The sequence below is a fragment of the Nicotiana tomentosiformis genome, chromosome 2 (genome assembly GCF_000390325.3).
Source record: "Nicotiana tomentosiformis chromosome 2, ASM39032v3, whole genome shotgun sequence".
Lineage (NCBI taxonomy): Eukaryota > Viridiplantae > Streptophyta > Magnoliopsida > Solanales > Solanaceae > Nicotiana > Nicotiana tomentosiformis.
This window is the reverse complement of record NC_090813.1, coordinates 68,264,601-68,288,082: the sequence shown is the minus strand read 5'-3', so window position 1 is coordinate 68,288,082 and position 23,482 is coordinate 68,264,601. Positions and strand designations below refer to the sequence as shown.

Below are 23,482 nucleotides of genomic sequence, written 5' to 3'. Positions count from 1 at the left end.
GTAATTTTATAAATTTTATTTAAAAAAATATAAAAATTCGCTTGGGACAATGGGAGTAAAATTAAAAATGGGACCCAAATAACAATAACAAAGAAATAATGAGATTGAATCCCTGACCGTTATAACGAGACCCAAAAAGGGGAAGAAGTGAAGTAGAAGAAGAGTAGCGGAAGTTGCCATTGCCAAATCCTCGATCTCCCCGAATCCCTTCTCTCAAATCACATATAAGTACTATTTTTATAATTCTGTAGATTCAGATTCAGAAAAATAAATAAATAAATAAATAAACAAACGAATACAAAAGCAAAGTCAAAGTGTCATTCAGATTCAGATGGTATGATTTCAAGAACCATTCAACAGTTCTCTTCCTTCAATCTTAGGTAATAAAAATCGTGCAGTGTTTTCATATAAATAATTTTCTTAGTTTATTTATTTTGCATTACCGTTCTTTATTTATTTTATTTAGATTCTACTGGTTTTTGGATTAGTGAAATTGAGTATAATGTTATGTAGATTTTAGTAATGGGAATTAGTATGACTGTCATTGTCAAATACTTATCTGATCAAGTTTAAGCTATTTGGTGAGATTCATAGTTAATGTTTCTGTAACTGTGGGCTAATTAGTGACACCATTGTTGAGGTTATAGATTTAGATGGATTGGTGATTTAGGAAGAGAAGGGTGATACTGCAATTCTTTTTTTATTTTGTAAAAAGGGTGATACTGTAATTTGGCATGTCCTCCAAATCTTTCCAAAGCTGAGTTCTTTTCTATTGTATTAGTTGTGTCAGAGGAGAATTTGTTTTTTGTTATTGGATATATTGCACAAGTCATTTTATTTTATAGATGTATTGCATATTTTATTTTATATTGCCAATATTTGGATGGAGCAGTTCTGAGTTTCTCTTGATGGCCGTTCTGGGTGAGGGATGGGTCGGAGTCATTTTTCTATTCAGGAAATGTAGTATTAGAGTCAAAACCTTTTAGTATATTGCTTGGCTTATCCTTACAGATTATGAATTTAGGGTGGTTTTTTGCTGAAGTTCGTCTTGTGGAATGAGAGGAAGTAAAGGGTGTCTTGTTGCACCTGTAAAGTACAGAGCCTTCCCATAGTAGGCAATGGAATCACTCATTAAGGCAGTGGAAAAAACACAAATTGCTCAGGCTGATCTAAGGTTGACTTTGGGGCTGAAAACATTGATTTTCTGTAGGGGAAACCATGATAGATCTTGGAATTATGGGGTTCTGATGTTATTACTATATAAGGTGAAATTTAACGGTCAAAGCAAATTAGAGATGTGGTTAATCCGGTGATGTAAAAAAAAAAAATGATTTTTGCATACAACTTGTTAGGACATTGAGAGACTGAATTATGAGTAGTCAGCTTATAGAAAGATTAAAGTAGCGGGGCATTCTTGCTTTAGGATTGATAGACACAGGTGCTACTTGAGATGGTAGCATGAGTAGAAAGACAGTGGAACTCTAAGGAAGTTAATAGTTCTCTCGGTCATATAAATCAAGGTTGAGAGTTTGTTCCAGAATAAAGAAAATTAAACTTATGCACCCTTTCACATAATACTTATACACATCCAGGAGGCGAAAGCTTAGGCAATTAAGGGGCTTGTCTTGTAATGAGAAGCTTCTGCTCATGATCCTTTTGATAGAATCTTACTAGGATTTTTGGCACATAGGAAGTAGGTACATCAGCGTAAAGTTGCTGCACAAATGTTCTTCTCCGAGGCTGCAGCATTTTACCTCTTAAAAATAACAATGTCAATTATATCACTGGTAAATTTCTTATAATGCGCTTTATTATTTCTATGGTTTCTGTTGATGGTACTGATATATTGTCTCTTTTGTCTTTTTCGTTTTCTTAAGCCGAGGGTCTATCGGAAACAACCTCTCTACTCCATGGGGGTAGGGGTAAGGTCTGCGTACACACTACCCTCCCCAGATCCCTTACTTTTGGGATTTTACTGGGTTGTTGTTGTTGTTGTAAATTTCCTAGTTGAACTCAAGCACTTACCCGAGAAATTCACATATGTGGGGCTTAGGGATAATTGGGCTTAAATGAAAGGTAAGCCGATAACCATTTTCATTTCTTGTTTTTATCAAATTCTTTGTTGCAGAAATGATCTCCAATACTTTTTTCCAAATCCAGCAGTTTAGAGATGGTTATTGATCAGAGAATTTCATTAACAAGTGAAAGTAGCTTTCACTCAAAATGTCCATAATTCGTCATAATAATTTAAAGAGCTTAACCTGCCTTGTCATGGACATGCATGCTCCCAGTCCAGTTTTCTTTCCATGTGCTAATATCAGGGACCCTTCCATTGGAATGACTGCATCAATTGCTTCAGTTTTAATAGAACTCTAGGTAACATGAAGTTGTGGGGACAGAAAGCGCACACTCTAAATAAATCACATTTCAGTTGCTGGAATCTGTAAGCAAATGTTGATGCCCTTTTAGTCCAATATCTGGTTTTGGATGTTGATCTCGTTCAACAGAGGCTTGCAAGTGCTATGCCCAATTAGCCAGAATCTGGAGGTTATCCAAATATGAACAACAACAACAACTATGCCTCAACCCCAAACAAGTTGGGATCGGCAATGTGGCTCACGCTCGCTATTTTGATATCTCTACTGGTATCTTATGTAGTCTGGAAAGCCAGAGTCAACGTGAAAGAGGAAACAAAAAACCTACCCAACACATTCAGTTTATTAACTGCTTTGATTAGTGCCTCTTGGGCCATGTTTTCTATTAGTTTATCCCCAGTATCAGGCTATGATTTTGGATGTCTCTATCTTATGTTTTTCTTGATTAGGTTTTTCTTGCATTAGAAGATATTGTCAATGATTCACTTATTTGCCGCTAAAATAGGTATGATATTGGATTACGAAAACTAGACTCTGAAACAAATTCCACCCCTTTGATTCAGCCTCTTCTTAGTGACTAGTAAGTTTTATTAAATGTGAGAGCAATAGACACCAAATCAAGTTCTAGTACGGGATCTTCTCGAAAAAACAAGGTGTGCATTCCATTAAGTATGAAATTAATTACATGTTGTGGGTCATCCTTTTTTCCAGGAGATCTCATGGAGCTCGTCTGAAATTTTGCTTGGAGATATTGGCTTCATGTACAGTTATTATTTATGGGTTCACAATCTGCTGAACATGATATAGAATTTTGAATCTTTGAGGAGATGGAGAAGAGAGGAAATGATACGCGGTCAGCAGAGGTTCTGCCTTCCGATGCTCCTTGGTGGCCAGCAGATATTTCTGACAAACTACAGTTGATCACTCTGGAATCTTCAGAAGATAAAACAAACTCTACTGTATTGAGCGGCAAGCAGGAGCCAGAGGGTTTAGCATCAAAGAGAGCGTCTCAGATTCTGTGGGACACGGGGGAACTTGCAGAACTTATTCCTGATGGTTTCTACTTTGTTATTCCAGTGAGTATAACATAATTTTGTGTGGACTTGGGTAATCCTCCACTTGGATGATTTCTCTCCAGAAGAGAGGTCATTATACTCGTAATATTGGAATATGGAAAGGGGAGGAATTGAATGATGTGTTTTTAGTGCAGCACACTAGTTTTTCCTTTTTCTTCTTTTGTCTAGTCTGTTGCTAATATGACATTCTGAATATGTACCTTTTCTTTGCTTTGCTTCTTTTCTGGATGGAATTGTGTCGACTCAATATTGTTCTCTTGAATTTTTGTAGGAAAGAAGATTCAAGGAACATTTTGATACTATTCCATCTTTGGATGACCTTTATGCTTTGGACGCAGAGGGTCTTCGGCCTAATGTTATTCTTGTCAATCTGCATAAAGATAAGAAGCTTTCCATGTTAAAACAGCTGACCCTCACTTTAGTGAAAGGATTGCATTCTACTCCAGCTGTAGTGGTGAAGAAGATTGCAGGGTTGGTGCGTCATCTATTATCGTGCTGTCTGTGCTGGCATTTAGTTTCAGACAGATTGTTATTTCGGTTCTTTTTTTTTTACATCATCTTTTGCTTCTCGGTTTACATGTAGTGTGTTATGTTAATGCTGGAGTCTATGCATATTTAATATATCGGACACAGTGCATAGTGCTTTTGGGCCTGATATTCTATATACTCGTGGTTGAGGGATACTAATGTGTAGCCTAGATTGCTCCTCTTAGAACATGATCCACATAGGTCGTTTTCTCTTGATCTTATCACATAAGTAATTTTCTTGTTCTCCAACCTCTGAAATACGCTAGTGAGGTAACCCCGGCTCCCGGTCAAAAGGTATATCAGTGCTGAATGATACAGTAAACCAAATCCAGCATAGCCTCAACAGGTTTTTGCTCCCCTCTACAAAAGGCTTCTGTCTTCAGCTTAACAAGGCCAGAAATATCTCTCTTTGGATCACCGACAAGACATGGGAGAAGATTCCTCTTCTTCCCTCCCTTTTGCATCATTATTATACTTCTGCTGAGAAAGGAAGGATTACTTCACCTTTTCATTGACCAAAATAACCAGAAGTCTAATGAAAACCTAATGCCTAATATTCTTAGATTTAGGAGAAGGCAATGGTAACTTCTTCTTTCATTTTCCAGTAGCTTCAGAAAACATAATGCATAAATTAGATTAAGCTGTAACCAGAATGGATGTATAGTATCTATTATATTTTGCAGGGTTGAAAAAGAATCTGAAATTACATGACCATTTTCTCTCAGATACAAATAAAAGTTTCTCAAGTGGAAGAGATTAACAAATTTAAAAGTTCTCAATAAAGTTTTTCTAAGAAAGTATATAATTTCCATGTCTTCTTGAATCTTTTGAAAAGTTTTCAATTATTTTCTTGACTTAACTGCAGGCTTTAGTTAGCCAAAAAATCTTTGTTTTCCCAAGATTGTGTAGTTTTTGAGTCTGACAACATATCACTATTGGTAGGTTTGTGATTTTTATAAGCATCCAAAGTACAAGTCAACTCATGTGAGTGGTACACTTGAGGAGGTCTCACATGCTTTGGGCAGTCAAGGAATCCATATGCTCTGCCAAATAAAGGATGGTTCCTGCCATTCTCGAGCAATCTTATTCAAAGTTCTTGCTGACACTGTGGGCCTGGAGTGCAAGCTGATTGTGGTGAGCTCCTTATTTCTTTTCAACAGGATTTGATGTTAGTCTGCTTTCAGTATTTGGAAAAGATATTCATTTCCATCTTTTGTGTCTAAGTAAATTGCATATTGAGTTGGCTTATCAAGCTTCCAGTTAATGCTTAATCATTCTGGAGTTTTCTCTTCTTCTTCCCCACCCCCCTTTTTTCTCTTTCAACTCCCTCGGTTTTATCTTCATCTTACTATTAGGGTTTCCCAAGAGGAGGAGCGCTGGAGCGCACAGACTCGTCTAAGCACATCTGTGTGACAGTCATTCTGGATTCGGTGGAACTACTGGTTGACCTTATGCATTATCCCGGAAAGCTGTTTCCCTGTTCAACAAAGCAGCGAAGTCGCTCTCATTTCTTTGGTGAGAGTGATTCTATAGAAACTGATTCATATAACTCACCGATGGATCCCATTAGCCCTACCTGTTTCAGTTCCGACTATAGTGGCACTGGAAGGTAAGGATATAAAGCTGTGGGGAGGTAAATTGGCATGATGTTTGTTTAGAATTTGTTATTTTTTATCCTATCCTTTCAAACTAATTGTTCTGGGTGACCTGGCATGATAGTTACATTGTTTTATATGAGTTGGAAAGACTGGGGACTAAAAGTTAGATGTTTTTTCTGATGGTGGTGAAAATTAAAGAAGTGTTATATGGGCACTGTCTAAATTTTTTAGCTATTCCTCAGTCCAGAAAGATAGTTATAGGGCTATCTCAGTTGTCCACTTCTGGTTAAAGTAAGTTTTTGATACTATTTTTTTCTCTATTATATTATCCACGAGCTGTTACGAATTTATAGTATGGAAATGATATTGATGTTGGAAGTGTGGAAAGGCTCCCAAATAATTATATAATTAAGAGAGTTATAGGGTTGTAATTTTACGTATGAAGATAGTCTGACTTCTCAATTTGTCACTGCTGGCTCGTCTCCAAATCTCAAATGGTCAAGGAGCTCCATCTCCAGTGACCTTAACGGCAGATGCTCGTCCTGGAAAAGGTGGGTGCCTGTGCTCCCTACGCACCACATTTGTCTCTCCGTTGCCGGTACATGCATTGGAGCGACAACTTTCCAGAAGAACAACCAAAATGTTGTCTGAATAGGCACGATTCCTCCAGAGCAGTCATCGGAAAGATGGGCGCAGACACCGAGTCAGTCACCAGAAATAGGTGTTGTATCGCTAGAACAATCACTTAGAGAGGCCCAGTGCTATCGAAATAATGACCTAAGAGGCAAGAATATTAAACAATGGAAAGGCATAAAATTTTGCATGGTTAGACGTCATGCCTCCTACTGGTAAGTAAAAGATACTTAATCCCCACCAAGATCGTAGAGGCACTGAAACACGTGAAGGAGAAATGAGATTTCTTAAGATTAGTGGTTAAAAACATATAAGAGAGCTTTTATCTAGAAGTTTGAGCTACTGAAATAAGGAGAGAATCCTAATTCTTGTGATTTCAAATTACTATAACATAATCATTAGAATATATTATTCAATTCGCTTTAAGGATTATCTTGATTTTTAATGGATAAAAAGAGAATCTACAACAATACTCAATTTGAGATCTTGTGGTACCATTTATTACCATCAGAATCACTTGACTGCCCTAAGTTGGCTTTCATGTCTAAGTTATTTACCACTAAATATATCTATCGTACAAACATAGTTCTGTTTCATACTCTTTGTGATTTGTCAGAATTGCTGTTAATTTTTTGTTTGCTAGTGTCAACGTCTTCTCTAATCTTATCGTACGTCTGTTGCAAATTGGTAAAAAAACAGATATGTTTATTTCTTATCTCAGGCTATCTAAGCATTTTCAAATTTTGTTTTAAGGCAATCTTTGTTGCTTAGCAATTTCATAATTTTACATTTGGTATTAGTAATTCTTATTCCAGTCCAGAGCATCCTTTCTTCCGAGGACCTGGGAGATCCATTCTTGGTGGTCGCGCACTTTCTTTCAAGGACTGCACCTATGATGTTACTTCTTCAAGGTTCAAACTCTACATTTCTTGTATCTTTAGATTAAAGGTTATCTGTAGTTGTCATGTTTGAAGGGAACATATATTTCCTTTGCCATTCAACGGGTTCGCGCTGGAGTCTGCTAGTTGGTCTTACAGATCTGGACCTGATGAAATTATCAGTATCCAGCTCTGTTTCAATCTAAATGGTTGGAATAATTAGTGAAGTAGCTCAAGAAACAATTGCACTAAAATTAGCTTTCACTTCATTTATCTTTATGTTTTAGTTAGATCTTATCTTTTAGTTGGAGATACGGTTTTATGTTATCTTACTTTTTAAGCTAGATATAGAGTTCTTTTAGTTTCAAAAGGTCTAATTTTTTCTAAATTCTTAACCTATAACTACAACCCTTATTAATTTGTTTGGAGACTCCAATTATATTTGATAAATTGATTTGGTATTACAATTTCTCACTCTATTCCTTTCTTCCTGCTCACTTCTTTCTTCTTTCCTTCTCTCTTTTCTGTCTATCTTTCTATTTCTCCTTTCATTCAATCTTTCTCCCTTTCTTTCTGTCTCTCTTTCTCCCATTTCTCATTTCTTTCTCTTGCCTTTCTCTCTCTTCCTTGTTGGCGCTACATTGATTTTGTTTCAGGGCCTTCCCTTTTTCTGTTTTTTGGTAATACATCAGTTTGATATCAGAACTAAGGTTTGATTCATCAAACGACTGTACTCTTTAGCGCCCATCATTATAACCATTAGTTGATGGCTATGTTCTTCCTCTTCAGTTGTGTTTTAAAAACATCCTTTGGGAGTTGCACCAGCAGTTTCACTTGTCAAGGTCGAGCTTACTTTAATTTGTGGAGAATTATGTAGCTTAACAAATGAAAGATTGCACTATCTGTATCTTTGATTTCTAAGTGTCTTTATGTTTTGGTTGAAAATAAAGTCTTATTTATATTACAGATAATTTTATTTTTTAGTTAAATATAAGGTCTTATTTTACTAGTTAAAGATAGAGTTTTAGTAATTTCAAGAGCTCTAATTTGTTCTAAACTCTTTATCCTACACCCTTATGTACTTTGTTTTTTTGAATTGATTTGGTTGAATTTTCTCTCTCTATCCCTTCTTCCTTCTCTATTATTTCCCTCTTTATCTTACTTCTCTCTCTCTCTCTCTCTCTCTCTCTCTTTTTCTTTTCTCGTTTCTCCCCCCTTGCCTTTCTCTCTGCTCCTATGTAGGTGCTACATCAATTTAGTATCAAAGCCTTCCTTTCCTTTTTGGTACTACTCTATTAGTCAGTAATGGTATTAATCTTGTGTTTGTCTATCCGTTATTTATCCCTTTCGTTATCCTTTCTCCACTTTGAAGATCAAACATCTAATAAGCTATTAACTATCAAATATATCAAAAATAGGATTTTCCTTTCTAAGTCGTATGATCCAGCTGAAGAGTAGTCCTTTTTTATCTGTGATTTTCTATTGAGTCAAATTGGTCATGATTATAAGGTAGCTTCCTTGGTAGCGTAATATCTTCAACCAAACAAATCATACTTGAACCGAGAAGTAATATGCATACATGATTTGTGAATTGTTGTATTGACAGGCATACCTGTTTTAGATTTCCCCAGAGAAGTAGGAGGTCTCATATATTCTTATGTGTTATGGTGAATTGGCTGCATTATGTATCTAAAAGGTGCCTTAAGCACTTCAGGATCCGTGATAGAGGTTTGTATTTTAGTGATCAAGGAAAAAGATACAGGTTCTTATTTTCAGGTTTTTATTTGCCTGGTTGCATAATGTATTCCACCAGACAGATCATGCTTGAAACTAGAATTGATATGTAGGTATGACCCATTGACAGGTTCATATGTATTTGAGTGTGTTGTAGTTAATTGGCTGCATCAATGTTTATGAAAGGTTACCTTATTTTTTGCTACATTGAATGGTTACCTTATACACTTGAGGTTCTTACTCTTGAACTGTGTGAAGAGCATAAAGATTTTGCTTCTCATCCATCATCCCTGATCTCTGAAATACTTTCTCTGTTCTTTCTTGGGGAAGTACACAGACGATCCAATGTTATTATTCCTTCTTAAAAAGTAATCCGATGTTCTTATTCCACAGAGGATAAGTTGTTTACTTTATGCTTTCTTTGCCATTATGTTTTCTCCTGTCTCTCCCGGGAGGAGTAGCAGAAGCTCTCTGGAAATGTTGTCTGCATGTCACGGCTTAGCATCACGACATGACGCATGAATTCAACTGACTGCAGGTCTGCTGGTGCATCACCTTTACACACTCGTAGAAGAAGACGAAGATCCATTAGCATGATTCCGGAGATTGGTGATGACATTGTAAGGTTGACCATGCGCCTTCTCCTCAATCATCTCCATTCATCTTCCTTCTTTCATTCTCTTTTTCTTTTTCCTTTCCAGCAAATTGTTTAGTTTTAGTTCACTTTCTTAAAAGAAATTACAAATTTTAATACTTCTTAACTTCAAATGAGTATTCAGTAGCTAATATATGTTGCTACACAACTTATGCGGATTAATAGTAAAGTGCTTAATTTTTCAAAATTAGGTTGTCACTAGATCGAATTGTTTTAACATCTTGTATTTCCAACGTGATCTGTACAAGTATTCTCGAAAACTCATGGAAAGACATGACTATACACTCAATTTGAATAACTTGAGAGATGACAAGGTTACAAACTGACAATTGCCTTAAAAAACTGACAACCACCTTAATCGCTGCTTTATTAGTTAGTTTTGGCACCACCGGTAAATGCTTACAAGATCGTAGAATCTTCTAGCAAAATTTATAGGTGAAGAACAGAGGCAGCTCTTATTTGGCTGAATGAGTCCATCCAGTTCTATTCTTATGCGATATATATATATATATATATATAATACTTATTTCTTTATTGGTTACACCAATTTTCTGAATATTTTTGTAAACATCTGTCTGACCTTGAATGTAGGGTTGTTCGGGAAATGAATGCATCTATGAAGAAAAATCATCTATCAGGGGGACAAGCAACATTTGATTTGTCTACAAGGAAAAAGGAAGATAATTCTGGTCGTCAAGTAAGTGTATTTTTTCTTGAACTCTTTGTTTAAGAGAGGATACGTAGGTATCTAGCTTCTTTTTTAACCTTATTTGCCAAAAGTTGGTACCAAGAACCTTTTGTTTGGCAACTCTAAAAGTTGGAAGTGGTTATCCAGACATATTCAGAATTTTAATTAGGTATGATATGTTTTTGATTGAACACATTTTCAATAATTAGCAAAAGGAGAGCAAAATCTGATTGGACTGTTTCTTTGTTTGGGTGGATCTGAGCCAGATGCTTATCCGTTACTAATAGGATTAGTTCTGATCTCTAATTTGTTGAAAAGATGGTATAGATAAATGAGAGCTAGTACAATCAACCTCCCCTTGGATGAAGTCCAATCTACATTAAGCTTAAACTGGGTCTAATCTGGTCCCAAGAATCCAATTTACAAATCTACCCAAATATTATTGTTAGTTTGGTAGTTAAATAGTTACATGTAAATAACCCTAATCCCATATGTAGTAGGGGTATATATATGTATTATATATATATATATATATATATATATATATATATATATATGATTCATTGTATCATTGTCAATACATTAATAATAAGATTTTTCTCCCATGCATTCTCACATGGTATCAGAGCGGCAGTGAGAAAACATCCGGGAAAGAAAACCCAGCCGCAACAGTCGTCGTGCTTCAATTCCGGTGACCTTTTAGGGCTGTTTTTTCGTCAAAACCAATTCCATCGGTGTTGTGCAAAAACCAACACCACCACAAGGTCCCCAACTCCCGGCGACCAAATCCCAGCAAACACCTCCGTCAGTCGACGACCCACGCATCGCCACGCGCCGACCGGAAAGAGTTTTTCCGGCGAGATATGCTCCACGAGCCCTTTTCGGCCATTTTTTCAAAAACCTTCTTTAGAACAGTTGGATCGCGCTATAATTCCGAGCCTACCCGTAATTTTCTTTTTTGATTCCGAGAACTTTGAAAATTTTCCGGCAACTACAGTTGATTCTTTGTTTTATTTGGTGCTAATTTGCTAGACCTCTTTTTTTTTCAATTCAACAATGTCTTTGGGAGTTGATGCATTTGGGCCCGATTATAGTGATACCTTCTCTCCCATGGCTAAGATAGCATCAGTCCGCCTTTTTCTATCCATGGTTGTTGTTCGCCATTGGCCTCTCTATCAGCTGGACATTAAGAATGCTTTTCTACACGGTGACCTTGAGGATGAAGTTTATATGGAGCAACCACCTGGGTTTGTTGCTCAGGGGGAGTCTCGTGGCCTTGTATGTTGCTTGGGCCGGTCACTTTATGGTCTAAAGCAGTCTCCTCGAGCCTGGTTTGGTAAGTTCAGCACAGTTATCCAGGAGTTTGGCATGACTCGTAGTGAAGCTGATCACTCTGTGCTTTATCGGCATTCTGCTTCCAAGTCTCTGTATTTATCAGGTGGTCTATGTTGACGACATTGTTATTACCGGCAATGATCAGGATGGTATTACTAAATTGAAACAACATCTCTTTCAACACTTTCAGACTAAGGATCTGGGGAGACTAAAGTATTTTCTGGGTATTGAGGTCGCTCAGTTTAGCTCAGGTATTGTAATCTCACAGCGGAAGTATGCCTTAGACATTCTTGAGGAGACAGGAATGACAGGTTATAGACTGAGTGACACTCCGATGGATCCGAATTCTAAAGTTTTGCCAGGACAGGGGGAGTTGCTTAGCGATCCTACAAGATATAAGCGGCTGGTTGGTAAATTAAATTATCTCACAGTGACTAGACATGACATTTCCTTTCCTGTGAGCGTTGTAAGTCAGTTTATGGATTCTCCATGTGATAGTCATTGGGATGCAGTTGTCCGCATTCTTCAGTATATAAAATCGGCTCCAGGCAAAGAGTTATTGTTTGAGGATTGAGGCTATGGATATTGTGTTTTAGTAGGAGGCAATTTGGTGTCTTGGAAGAGTAAGAAACAGAATGTAGTTGCTCGGTCTAGTGCAGAAGCAGAATATCGAGCAATGACTATGGCAACATGTGAGCTAATTTGGATCAAACAATTGCTCAAGGAGTTGAAATTTGGTGACATCAGCCAGATGGAACTTGTATGCGATAATCAAGCTGCCCTTCATATTGCGTCAAATCCGGTGTTCCATGAGAGGACTAAACACATTGAGATTGATTGTCACTTCGTCAGAGAAAAGATACTCTCAGGAGATATTGCTACAAAATTTGTGAAGTCGAATGATCAGCTTGCTGATATTTTCACCAAGTCCCTCACTGGTCCTCGTATTAGTGATATATGTAACAAGCTCGGTACATATGATTTATATGCACCGGCTTGAGGGGGAGTGTTTGGCCTGGTGGCAATTGACTTGAGCCTTGGGGTTTGCTCCCTTTCAAGGTCTCAAGTTCGAAACCCACTGGGTGCAAACAATTTCTGAGGGCCATCGGACTGGGTAAAACCTGAATTAACCGTGGCGCACTTGCGGGAAACTCCTTGCCGAGGGCCTGTGCACCCCCGGGATTAGTCGGGACTCAAAGAGACTTAGACACCCGGTGCAAATCAAAAAAATAGTTACATGTAAATAACCCTAATCCCATATGTAGTAGGAGTAGAACATGTATTTTATATATATAGGACTCATTGTATCATTGTCAATACATTAACAATAAGATTTTTCTCCCGTGCATTCTCACAATTATTTCATAATAAACAGAACTTCTTACTATATCCAATTTTCTGATTGCAACTGAAGTTACTTATCAGTTTTACCTTTGAGAGGTATTAATTTGTCATCAAGGACAAAATGCGTCTATGCTTCTTATATGAGGTTAGATATGGCCCCCAAAGGGTGACTGGGAGGTTGAGGCATAGTAGTAATAACTTGGATATCCCAGGTTCGAATCCCGACTAGAACATTAAGTGTGCGCTCATCTGCTCTAACCTTGATGGGTAGGATTACCCAGCGCTTGTGTTTGCTTGGTGTAGTCGGTAGCTTGGTAGATTAGTTGAGTTGCGCTGAAACTGACCCAGACGCCATCACCATAAAAGGAAAAAGAAAAAGCTTAAACATGCTGAGGAAATGTGCTTATGTATTTCTTTAGTTTTTATTTCTAACATGCTTCAGCATATCCACTCCAACTTCCAGGAAGCAAAGCCGTGCATGTTAAATATTTGTCCTAAGTGTGTTTAATTGGGGATATTGCTTACAATAATTTATGCTTCATACATTTTGCTTTATGCTCTTATAGCTACTTTCAACTGGTTTTCTAACTTTGTAGACCGTGTTTTCTAGGCTTGTTTACTTAAAAGTTTGTGACTCAGTTGGATTAAATGATAGAATCAGAGCCACAGAATATGCTTAACTCAATGATGACATTAATCATATTCACTACTTTCCAGGTGCTGAATTTCCATCCAGATGACCCAAATACAGGAAATGGTGAAAAAGGTCAAGCACAGCATTTTCATGGAAAGTGTTTGGCATCTGACAAAGCAATCTCCCTGCCTTCATCCCCGCACCGGACCTATGGTAGAGGCAATGCAGCAGGAATTTTTGGCAGTCCTGATATGATGTCAAGATTGGAAAAAGTGATAGAATCTTCAAGGATCCTCAACAAACCATTGTTACCATTTGATGAATGGAACATTGATTTCTCTGAAATCACCATTGGAGCACGTGTTGGAATTGGTATACGTTATTCTTATACACTACAATATGACAACTAAATAAACATATGAAGTTTGATGCTCCACATGCTTATTGAGTTGCACATTCACTAGGAATTAAACTAAATGCTTTCCTATGGGTCGGCAAACAGGTAGTTTGATCAGTGGATTGCTGGTTTCGCATGTTATGGACATTTTTTTTTCTCATGCTGTTCTCTTTTCTTTTAACACAGACATCTATGATTTACCAATAGGGTACCTAGTCACCTCCAAAGATCTATAACGTTGTCATTCTTCATCAAGTGACATAGTTACATTTTTAACCGGTGTGGGTTGTGGTGTACTATTAACTATTATGCTAATAGTAGGTTCAAAAAGATAGTTTAACTTGCCAGTAACGTCTCTGAGGAATAGAAAACATGAAATGAAGGTGATTCTTAAAAGGAAAATGCACCATTTAATATGTGAACATCACCTGTATGCCTTGCTGCCATCTACTTAATATGCTATAACTGCATGACTTACTGTTTCGTTAGGGTTGATAACACATGCTAGTCATTGATAGTGATTGAACCATTTAATGCCAAAAAAAGAAAAGAATTATCTCATACAGTTATGGATGTTTCTATCTTTGATAGTTTGACATATTCCCTTTTCAAGAAACCATGGTTATGTGTGCTGATTTATCAATAGTGCGGAATCTTAATCGTTAATTCATTCTCATGAGTCTTCCCCATACTAGTTTCATTTGGAAGCATATTTTTCTACCTATGTGCAACTTAGTTTTATTTGGACTGTCAAACCTTTCACATCATGTCCTGAAAGTCATAATCTATACAGAATAACATCTTTGATGTGTTCTCTTTCCTTTTTCTCATTTACTTCTGATAGCATATAACCCTAGTTCAGACTTTCAGTAAGGTATACAACAACTATGCCTCAACCCCAACAAGTTGAGGTGAAGATTCATTATGAATTGACTAGCTTACGGCGGTTGTCAACCTACCGCAACCCTCCTCGTTTATCCAGGCTTGAGACCCGTAATATGAGCAAGCTCACACAGAAGGAGTTAGTAAGGATATTAGCACAAAATATGGATAATGACTACTGCCCATGTTTAGCTGTACAGTGTAATGAATGTTTATTCATTTTTTGTTGATCTCATGTCTAAATCCAGCTGACTGATTGTTATGGTCTGAAGGGTTTTTTGGAGAAGTCTTTCGCTGTATTTGGAATGGAACAGAGGTTGCAGTTAAGGTTTTCCTAGAACAAGACTTGAACGAAGAAAACATTGAAGATTTTGCCAATGAAATATCCATCCTGAGGTAAGTTGTATTTAGAAAATCATTTTTGTTCTTTATACCTCAGGATCCTCCTATAAAGTAGAAACAAAATCAAACCGAAACCAAATCAAACATACTTATTTTGCTTAGCTTAACCCTGTTTCTCTTTTCTCTTTTCTCTTTATGCAGCCGCATTCGCCACCCAAATGGTAATTTTCCTGCTTTTCCCTAAATCTATATTTGTAGTGGCATACTGCTTGTATCTACTTCATTGAATATGCTAGTAAAAGCTGTAGAAGGCACTTGATCCTTGAGATTCTACGGGATATATGAAATACGTTTTCAGTTTTTATCCTATGTTTCCAAAATTCCCAAAAATACACTTTTGATGGAGAAACAGTGCTCTTGTTGTTTGCTCGAACACATTTTTCCTTTCAGTAATCTTGTTCCTCGGTGCTTGCACTACTCCCCCTCGTTTATCCGTGATTACCGAATTCATGGAGATGGGATCCCTGTATCATCTGATCCATGTAAGTGGACAGAAGAATAACCTCAGCTGGCAAAGGAGATTGAAAATGCTTTGCGATATATGCAGGTATTTCCAACATCAACTCTATTACTTAGGTTCTGTTTCATAATTCTTCTTTTGCAAGTTAACTTTTTTTCTTTTCAACTACTTGTTCTTTGAATATCTTTTTGAGGGGTTCGCAAGTTTTTTGGCATAAAGCCTAGAAATGTTATACATTTTGTCTGATAAAGGCTACTGTCCATACGACTGGGTACATGCCATTGCACTTTTTTGTTGAAATATGGAAGATCATTCCAATAACTTCCTCCAGTTAGATGCTCTTTGGAATTTCATGTGGCTTTTGAGAAGTTGTAAATGAGTTCAGTTAAGATCCTAAGACTTTCCATTTTTATTTTTAAACCTCAGTTTAGAGCTATATATTATTCTTAGAACTAGTAAAATCATAACCTGTATTAGCTTGGGAAACTTGTGTGCCATTGTGTACCACTGCATGAATTTTCTTCATAGCTTATACCAGATCCTGTGGGTTACATAAGCAAAATCATTCTACCAATGAATGTTTAGTGAATCTACTCATGTTGTTATCATTTATCTAATTGATGAAAGAAATAGTTGTAGTCTAGTTTTATCTAATAAAATACTCCCCTTGAATACAAGGTTGATAGTTCCAATTTGTACCGCTGAATGAAGAAGGGAGTAACAGGACCTTCAATGGTATTGGAGTCATCCCAGTTGTCAAGCCTGTCGTGTATTTTTTTCCTAAATCCAACTTCCATTGTCTACTGTAAACTCCGTGCCTTGGAGAAACTCTATGCTTAAAATTTTTTAAAACTTCATGAATCTTATAGTGGTTGTTAATATTGAAGTAGTAAAGATAGCTATATAAGTTCATGATTATCTAGTATAACAAGAAATGGAGTGGAAACTGACTACCACCCGTGGAATTAGTCGAGGTGCACGCAAGCTGGTTGGGACACCACGGTTTAAAAAAATATGAAAATGAAAGCTATTCTCATGGATTTTTTAATGGACGCAGACAGGAGCATTCAATAGGCATTAAGCATAAAGGGAAAAGATATACACACACACAAGTTTCAAGACTTATGTCCAGTCAGTTTACTTATCATGTCTCATCGACCAAAAGGACAGTAAACAGTCAATCGGGACAAACCCACGTTGTTAACTGATTGTAGTACATAACTGAAATTGTACTCTTATATCATATATTGCATATTTCCCTGAAAAGAGAGAAGAATCAGTAGGATTTAGTAGCTTGGGGACTCTGAGGTGTTTTTTTTTTGGGTTTGCGCTATAGTTATGGTAAGTCTATTTTCTGCTTTGCAGTTATCTTTACATCTGCTTCTCTGTGATCATTTAGGGGGCTGCTGTGTATACATAGGATGAAAATTGTGCATCGTGATCTAAAGAGTGGAAACTGCCTTGTAAATAAACACTACAAAGTCAAGATCTGTGATTTTGGACTGTCGCGGTTACTGATTTCAACGCCCATGCAAGATTCTTCCTCAGCAGGTACACCGGAATGGATGGCCCCAGAGCTTATTCGTAATGAACCTTTCACCGAAAAATGCGACATTTTTAGTCTTGGGGTCATAATATGGGAACTATTCACACTCAAAAAACCATGGGAAGGTGTTCCATCTATCCAGGTAATTTCTAAATGATCTTTCTTGCCTGCCCCTAGTGAAGGAAACAGAAGAGAACAACATTTCCTTTCATCTTCAAGTGCAATCTTGATAAAGTGGAAATTCACAACTTCAGGTCGTGTACGCTGTTGCTAATGATGGAAAACGGCTAGAAATTCCTGAAGGTCCTCTAGGAAAGCTAATTTCAGGTATTTTGCATTACAATATCTTACTCTACATTACGGACACGCTATTATATTTCATAGGATTTAATGTATTTCATATGCATCAGCATAATTTAACCTGTTATAGGGTAAAAATTCTTTACAGCGTATAGTAGTTTAACTCTATTCTGATATAATGAGAGAATCTCTCCCTATTAATTACTTTTTTTCCTAATCGTGTTTTAGATTGCTGGGCAGAACCAGATGAACGGCCTAGTTGTGAGGAAATCTTATTACGGCTACAAGAATGTAGGTCTTCTGCTAGTTGATTCTTTGCATTCTTGGTGGAATGCTAGAACGAGGATTAATTCTTCAATAAAGACTGTATATATAATCAATTTCTTTCTGTAAAAGTAATGTTCATAAATTTTGACTAAACTTCTCTCTTATAGTTCTACTTCTTATTCCTTTTCTCATTTTAACAAAATATTTTTTGCGGAATTGCCGTGTTATTTTCTTCATTCATTTCTTTGAATAACCATGTCTATTTTTGCAAACAACTAACACCCTGCACTGAAGGTACCAAAACTGCAATTTCCACTATTATTGAGTTTAAAGAATAAACGGGTGAATAAAATCAAGGGGTTCGGCAATATTAGGTACATGTTTTTTTTCTCCCCAAAATAATGAACAAAAAAGGCTAGGACCAATTAGGAGGTCTTTAAATGTATAATTCACTTACCTATCTAGAGGAAACAGTTGTAAACAACTTTTTGCAACACACTATTTCTTGATTTTTCTTTTGATAGTACTGATATAGTGTTTCTTTTCGTTGTCTTGAACTGAGGGTCTTTCGGAAATAGTCTCTTTACCTTTCGGGTAGGGGTAAGGTCTGCGTACGTATTATCCTTCCCAAACCACTTATGGGATTTTACTGGGTTGTTGTGTACGCCTAATTTACTGGATAATTGGATGGAAATCAATTGATTCCCAAGTCAATATGTATAAGAAATTCCTAGTCAATATTATATTCTTTTAATTACTAATAGAATAATCAGTTGTGTTTATAAGTTGTTATGAATGGCCTCAATGTGATAAACACATGGGACATGCATTTGATTGTGTTATGGCTTGAAAATGCACATACTTTCATGTCCAGTGGAAGTCAGGGACACGAGGAAGATTGTGTTGATATAAACACAAAATTTGCTCTTTCCCCAATTAAAAGTCTCCCTCATTTTTCCATGAAGGATCAGATCAAAGAAAAATCGGTTCTTATTTTTACCAAAACTATATCAACCAAAAACTGGTATCAATGTCATAAAAAGTGTTTCAGTATGTTATATCTGATTCTATAGTAGTAAAATATACAAGGGCTTAACTTAAATACGTTGGTAATGTAAAAAAAAATAATTATACGATTACCGTAATTTTAACCAGTTGCAGTATGTTGCATTCCTTTTCATTATGAAACTTCATTATCAAATGTATATCGTAATGAGCGTTGGTCGGCCTTAAAAAGGTATTTTGAGTCTCAAAATTCTCAAAAAATTCTCCTTCATTCTTCACCCATTAATTAAAGAGATATGTTTGATAGGTACTACACACAAGTTGAGGATCAGTCCTCTTCATCAATAGCATCAAGAGTTGTTGAAGTACAAATCAATTCAGATTATCATCTATGTTTTTCACATGCTATATGTACTTTTTCCTTCTTAATTCGAGTATAGGCAGTATTTCTTCTTGATTGACTCTATTATCAAGTTTGTTTACATGTGGCATTTTTCATTCTTTCTTCTCTCTGTCACCTAACGAAATACAAAGTTGTACCAACCTTAATATGTTCAAGTACCACATGTTACTACTATATTTTTCAAATTACCATGTTAGAATTGATAGTTGAGATCGAGAGTTTCATAAGTCAACTTAATCCGATAATATTAAAATTCTTGACATTATCAGCGCGTACAAAACATAAAGTCTTTCTTTTATCTAGCAGTTCCAGAAAGAGGAAGTCTCAAAATGCTAGCTAGTCATGAGCTGGAACAATATATAGGAAATTGCATCATGGTTAATATAGAAAACAATTCTAAGATGAAGCCAAACCTTTGATCTTCTTGATTGTGTGTGTACATACATATATATATATATATATATATATATATATATATAATATACTAATACTAATCAAGTAAGGAAAAGGATGGGAAAAAAAGATATAGGAGCATCCAACAGAAACAAAGGGAATTTTCTGAGAGAGATGGAATAGAACCTGCACACAAGTATGGAAAGCGAAGTTGATAAATATGTCAGAAGGTAATAAAATTCTCTTTTTGTAACTTCTTCAAAGAAGATGATTGGCAAAAGAATTATGGTAGAGAAGAGTTCCTATCACTACTGTCCTATTGTCAATTATTTAAAGCTATCCGACAGCCCATGATCCATCTCATATTTTCCCTTTTCTTCTTTTTATCACTCCAAATTGACCTCTCATAATAGATTACGAGTTTAATTAGTATACACTAACACTATAAATTTATTTACACTATCAAATCATGTAAAAAGGGAACTTTTATGACAATCATGAATTGATAACCTATAAAACAAACATAAAAATTGATATGTTATAATAGGTAAATTATATTCGTAGATATAAAATGTATAAACTATATATAAAGGTTAATCTCAAACTTTTAGTCACTTAATCAACCATAAATCCAACTAATCAATCCTAGATTTTATCATAAGGTTTGTATCTGTCTTAAAATAAGAACCCCTCCCCCCCCCCCCCCTTCTCAACCCCCTTGCATTCTCAAAACCCATATGGACCCTTCTCTCCATGCCCTCACATGTTGCCCACTATCATCCATATCTGAACCATTTAATGACTGGGCCACAGCTTGGATGGGACAACCAAAATTAACCAAGCAAAACTCAATGTCTTTATAAGGTTTAACTATACCTACAGTTTTAAACTTTCTTTGTATTTTTTTACCTTGCTGCTCTAAGCAAAGCTTCATTTGTTGGCCCGCTAAGTAAATGTATGGTGCATTATTCTATAACAATGTAATGCACATCAAATCAATCATGTTACAACTTTTTTACTTTGTGATATGCAGATCAGAATGAACCATTTTCTTTTGTGTTATGATGTTGGATTTGAATACTACTACTACTTATTTAAGGGAAAGAAGAGTACTTGGAATTGGAATCCCACCTCTTCAAATTCAAAAAGGAAATCTTGAAAGTCCAACTAAATTATTAGAGATTGATAGTGTATATTTTTTATCTCTTGAATATTGATATTGGGTAATGATAAAAGAAGAAAAAAAAGCACAGTTTAATTTAATTTGTGGCTAGAAGTTCATGTTTTCTAGGGTAAATAGGACAAGCAACTCCACATTAGTCAAAGCACTATCCAAAACCAAAATCCATTCTATACTTAAGATGAGTAAAAGGAGTCTATCAACACCTCACTTTCCCAATGAAAACCACAAACCCACATGATTTGTTTTGGGATATTGAAAGATCACAAAAAACTCCTCTCAAAAGAATATCTCTTTATGCCCCCATATCTCCTTTCTCCCTCCACCCACTCCAACAAATAGCAAAAATTAAAACCCCATTTCCTTTTCACTCTTAATTAAACCTAATGAGCTACGGACCAAATGAAACCTTCTCCATCCTCTAATACCCTGTCTATTCTAAAACACTATTCTCTTCTCATATTTCTATTTGGCTCTATCTTGAACAAGGACCCTACACTAATTAGCCTCTTCACCTACTCTCTAAACCAGGAGAATTCAACCAAATGTTGACAGGTGTCAAATTCTAATCCTGACACGTGTCTGAGCTTCAAGCAAATGCTGGCCCCCACTTGTGCTGACTTGGCAATTCCAATCATGGACAAACATGGGGGTCATCCAAGACCCTAAGCTTTCATGCATACGCAGCCAAACTCCCATTATTGAACTCAGCAAATTAAGGGCTATGGGGGAATGGAATTGAATGGCAAAGGGCCCTGAATGATGGATCCAAAAACCAAAGTACAAAAATGAGGTGCAATTATTCATGCCATAGAATTCAACTCCCCCAAACAAGTATTTTAAATTTTTAAAAAGTAAGGAAAAGAGGAAAAAGAAAAAGTATACACAAAAAGAAAAGGAAAAAAAAAAAAAGTAAGCCCCTAAAGCATATAATAAACTCTATCATTTCTAGTAACAAAAACTATACCAAGTTGATTGATATTGATACCAATATCTTATATCCCTCCCCCTCTTCACTTTTTATTTTGCTACTTTCATTGACATAAACAAAGGAAAAGAGAATACTTCTCTTTCTATTTCCTTTTTACTCATCTCTCCCTCTATATCTCCCCCTTCTTCTCTTCTTTCTTTCTTCTTCTTCTTCTTCTTTTGGAAAATCCCTCTGTGAGAGAGCAAGATAAAAATAGCAATGAAAAACGCAATAAGATGTTGCATATCTTGCATACTACCGTGTGGGGCACTTGATGTGATTAGAATAGTTCATGCTAATGGAAAAGTTGAAGAGATAAGTGAAACTCATGTAAAAGCAGCTGAGATTATGAAGCTTTACCCTAAACATGTACTAAAGAAGCCATCAACATCTTATTCCTCAGAAGAAGGGGTAATTTGTCCCAAGATCGTTGTAGTTCCTCCTGATGCTGAACTTCAACGTGGCAAGATTTATTTCCTTATGCCAATCCCTTCTTCAACTGAGAAAACTCGTTCAAGATCATCAACTACAACAAAGAAAAAGAAGACAAGATCTTCATTACCACAAGCTCATGATCATGGGAATATTGGCCGCAATAATGGTAATAGTAATAGTAATAGCAATAATTTGATGGTTTCTAATGATCAATATTTGAGTGAAATTTTGTCGGAGAAAATCTCAACACAAAGAGATAGAAGAAGAGGAAGAGTTGGTGTATGGAGACCTCATTTAGAGAGCATTTCTGAGACTTCAAGTGATCAACCATAAATTAAATGCAAGGTTATTACTACTATTTTTTCTTGATATTCATTTTTCAAGAATTTCTTCACTAAGGTTTCTCAAGGAAAGTTTGAACCCTTTCTTTTAGTTTTTTTTTTTTTTTTTTGTTGTAAATAAGTATAGAAGAAAGAAAACAATAATATCCCCCCCCCCCCCCCCCCCCCCCCAAAAAAAAATTGTATTAATGTTTGAATTTTGTATTAAATCATTTACTACCTGTTTTATCAGAAAATCTACGGCGATCAGAGCAAACTAGATTTGTCCTAAGGTGTAATTTATTTGGAATTTCGTTTCTTTTAAGAACACATTAATATCAGCTATATCGTTCTGCTTGTTTCCTGGTTTTGGTTCCCCTCATGTGTCGGCATTGACGCAAAGCTCATGTTAAATGTCCGAGTGAATTTCTTCTAAAAAATTAAGAGACGGTTGGCATTACTATTTTTTTCTTCTTCTTATTTTGCAGAGTAATTTATACTGTAATTTTTATCAGGAAAAAAAAGAAACTTATACTAATTTATGCAATTAAGAAAGAAGATTTCTAAGTGCATTTTTAAAATAAAAATATCACCCACCTTAATTATACAAAATACACAAGCCGCTCCGTGACTAAATTATTCATCATCCAATTAAATATTTACTTAAATTACGTTCTTAAACATAGTAGGCCATGTTATGAAATTTAATTTGAGGATCAGCGCATCATTAGATCTAATTAAAGTAGTTAAAAGAAATAAAATCATGACTCATGTGGGACTAAATATAGATTTGGAATTTGAAACTAAAAGAGAAAGGGATTCTTCTTTGGATCATTGCTTGAGACGAAGATTTGCATATGGTCCAAAAGCCTATTAACAACTAGATTATGAGCTAGACTATCATGAACTTTTCCCTCTAAGAAAAATATACTTTCTATTCTTTATACAAATGTTTGACAATAAACTATATATATTAAGATAATCAGAGGGTGCTTTAAGTTAAGTTTGACGAAACAATTGTTCCCACACTGCTTTTTCCCAAGC

General features: G+C 36.0%; 2 protein-coding genes across 3 annotated transcripts; both read left to right on the top strand.

Annotated features, from left to right (window-relative positions):
* The first annotated feature begins 47 nt into the window (after nucleotides 1-47).
* LOC104084770 (probable serine/threonine-protein kinase SIS8) lies at nucleotides 48-17,948 on the top strand. 2 transcript variants are annotated; one of them, XM_009588721.4, is made up of 15 exons: nucleotides 48-380; nucleotides 3,087-3,451; nucleotides 3,723-3,926; nucleotides 4,922-5,113; nucleotides 5,335-5,588; nucleotides 7,026-7,121; nucleotides 9,361-9,447; nucleotides 10,069-10,174; nucleotides 13,562-13,850; nucleotides 15,030-15,153; nucleotides 15,301-15,320; nucleotides 15,550-15,706; nucleotides 17,019-17,307; nucleotides 17,420-17,492; nucleotides 17,694-17,948. In XM_009588721.4, exons 2-15 carry the CDS (start codon nucleotides 3,203-3,205, stop codon nucleotides 17,774-17,776), a joined length of 2,223 nt encoding a protein of 740 aa, XP_009587016.1. In that variant the 5' UTR covers nucleotides 48-380; nucleotides 3,087-3,202; the 3' UTR covers nucleotides 17,777-17,948. The 2 variants fall into 2 exon arrangements, with proteins under 2 accessions (XP_009587016.1, XP_009587015.1); XM_009588720.4 differs by having other exon boundaries at nucleotides 7,011-7,121.
* A 3,604-nt stretch (nucleotides 17,949-21,552) lies between these two features.
* On the top strand, nucleotides 21,553-22,776 carry LOC104084772 (uncharacterized). The gene has a single exon (XM_009588722.4). The coding sequence runs from the start codon at nucleotides 21,903-21,905 to the stop codon at nucleotides 22,449-22,451; it is 549 nt and encodes a 182-aa protein (XP_009587017.1). The 5' UTR covers nucleotides 21,553-21,902; the 3' UTR covers nucleotides 22,452-22,776.
* The last annotated feature ends 706 nt before the right edge of the window (nucleotides 22,777-23,482 follow it).

Bases quoted from the DNA above. Each gene is read 5' to 3' on its own strand.
- LOC104084770 (XM_009588720.4), top strand. From the start codon at position 3,203: ATGGAGAAGAGAGGAAATGATACGCGGTCAGCAGAGGTTCTGCCTTCC. The intron at 15,321-15,549 runs GTAATTTTCCTG...TTTTCCTTTCAG, and splicing joins CCGCATTCGCCACCCAAATG to TAATCTTGTTCCTCGGTGCT. The intron at 17,493-17,693 runs GTATTTTGCATT...ATCGTGTTTTAG, and splicing joins TCTAGGAAAGCTAATTTCAG to ATTGCTGGGCAGAACCAGAT.
- LOC104084772 (XM_009588722.4), top strand. From the start codon at position 21,903: ATGAAAAACGCAATAAGATGTTGCATATCTTGCATACTACCGTGTGGG.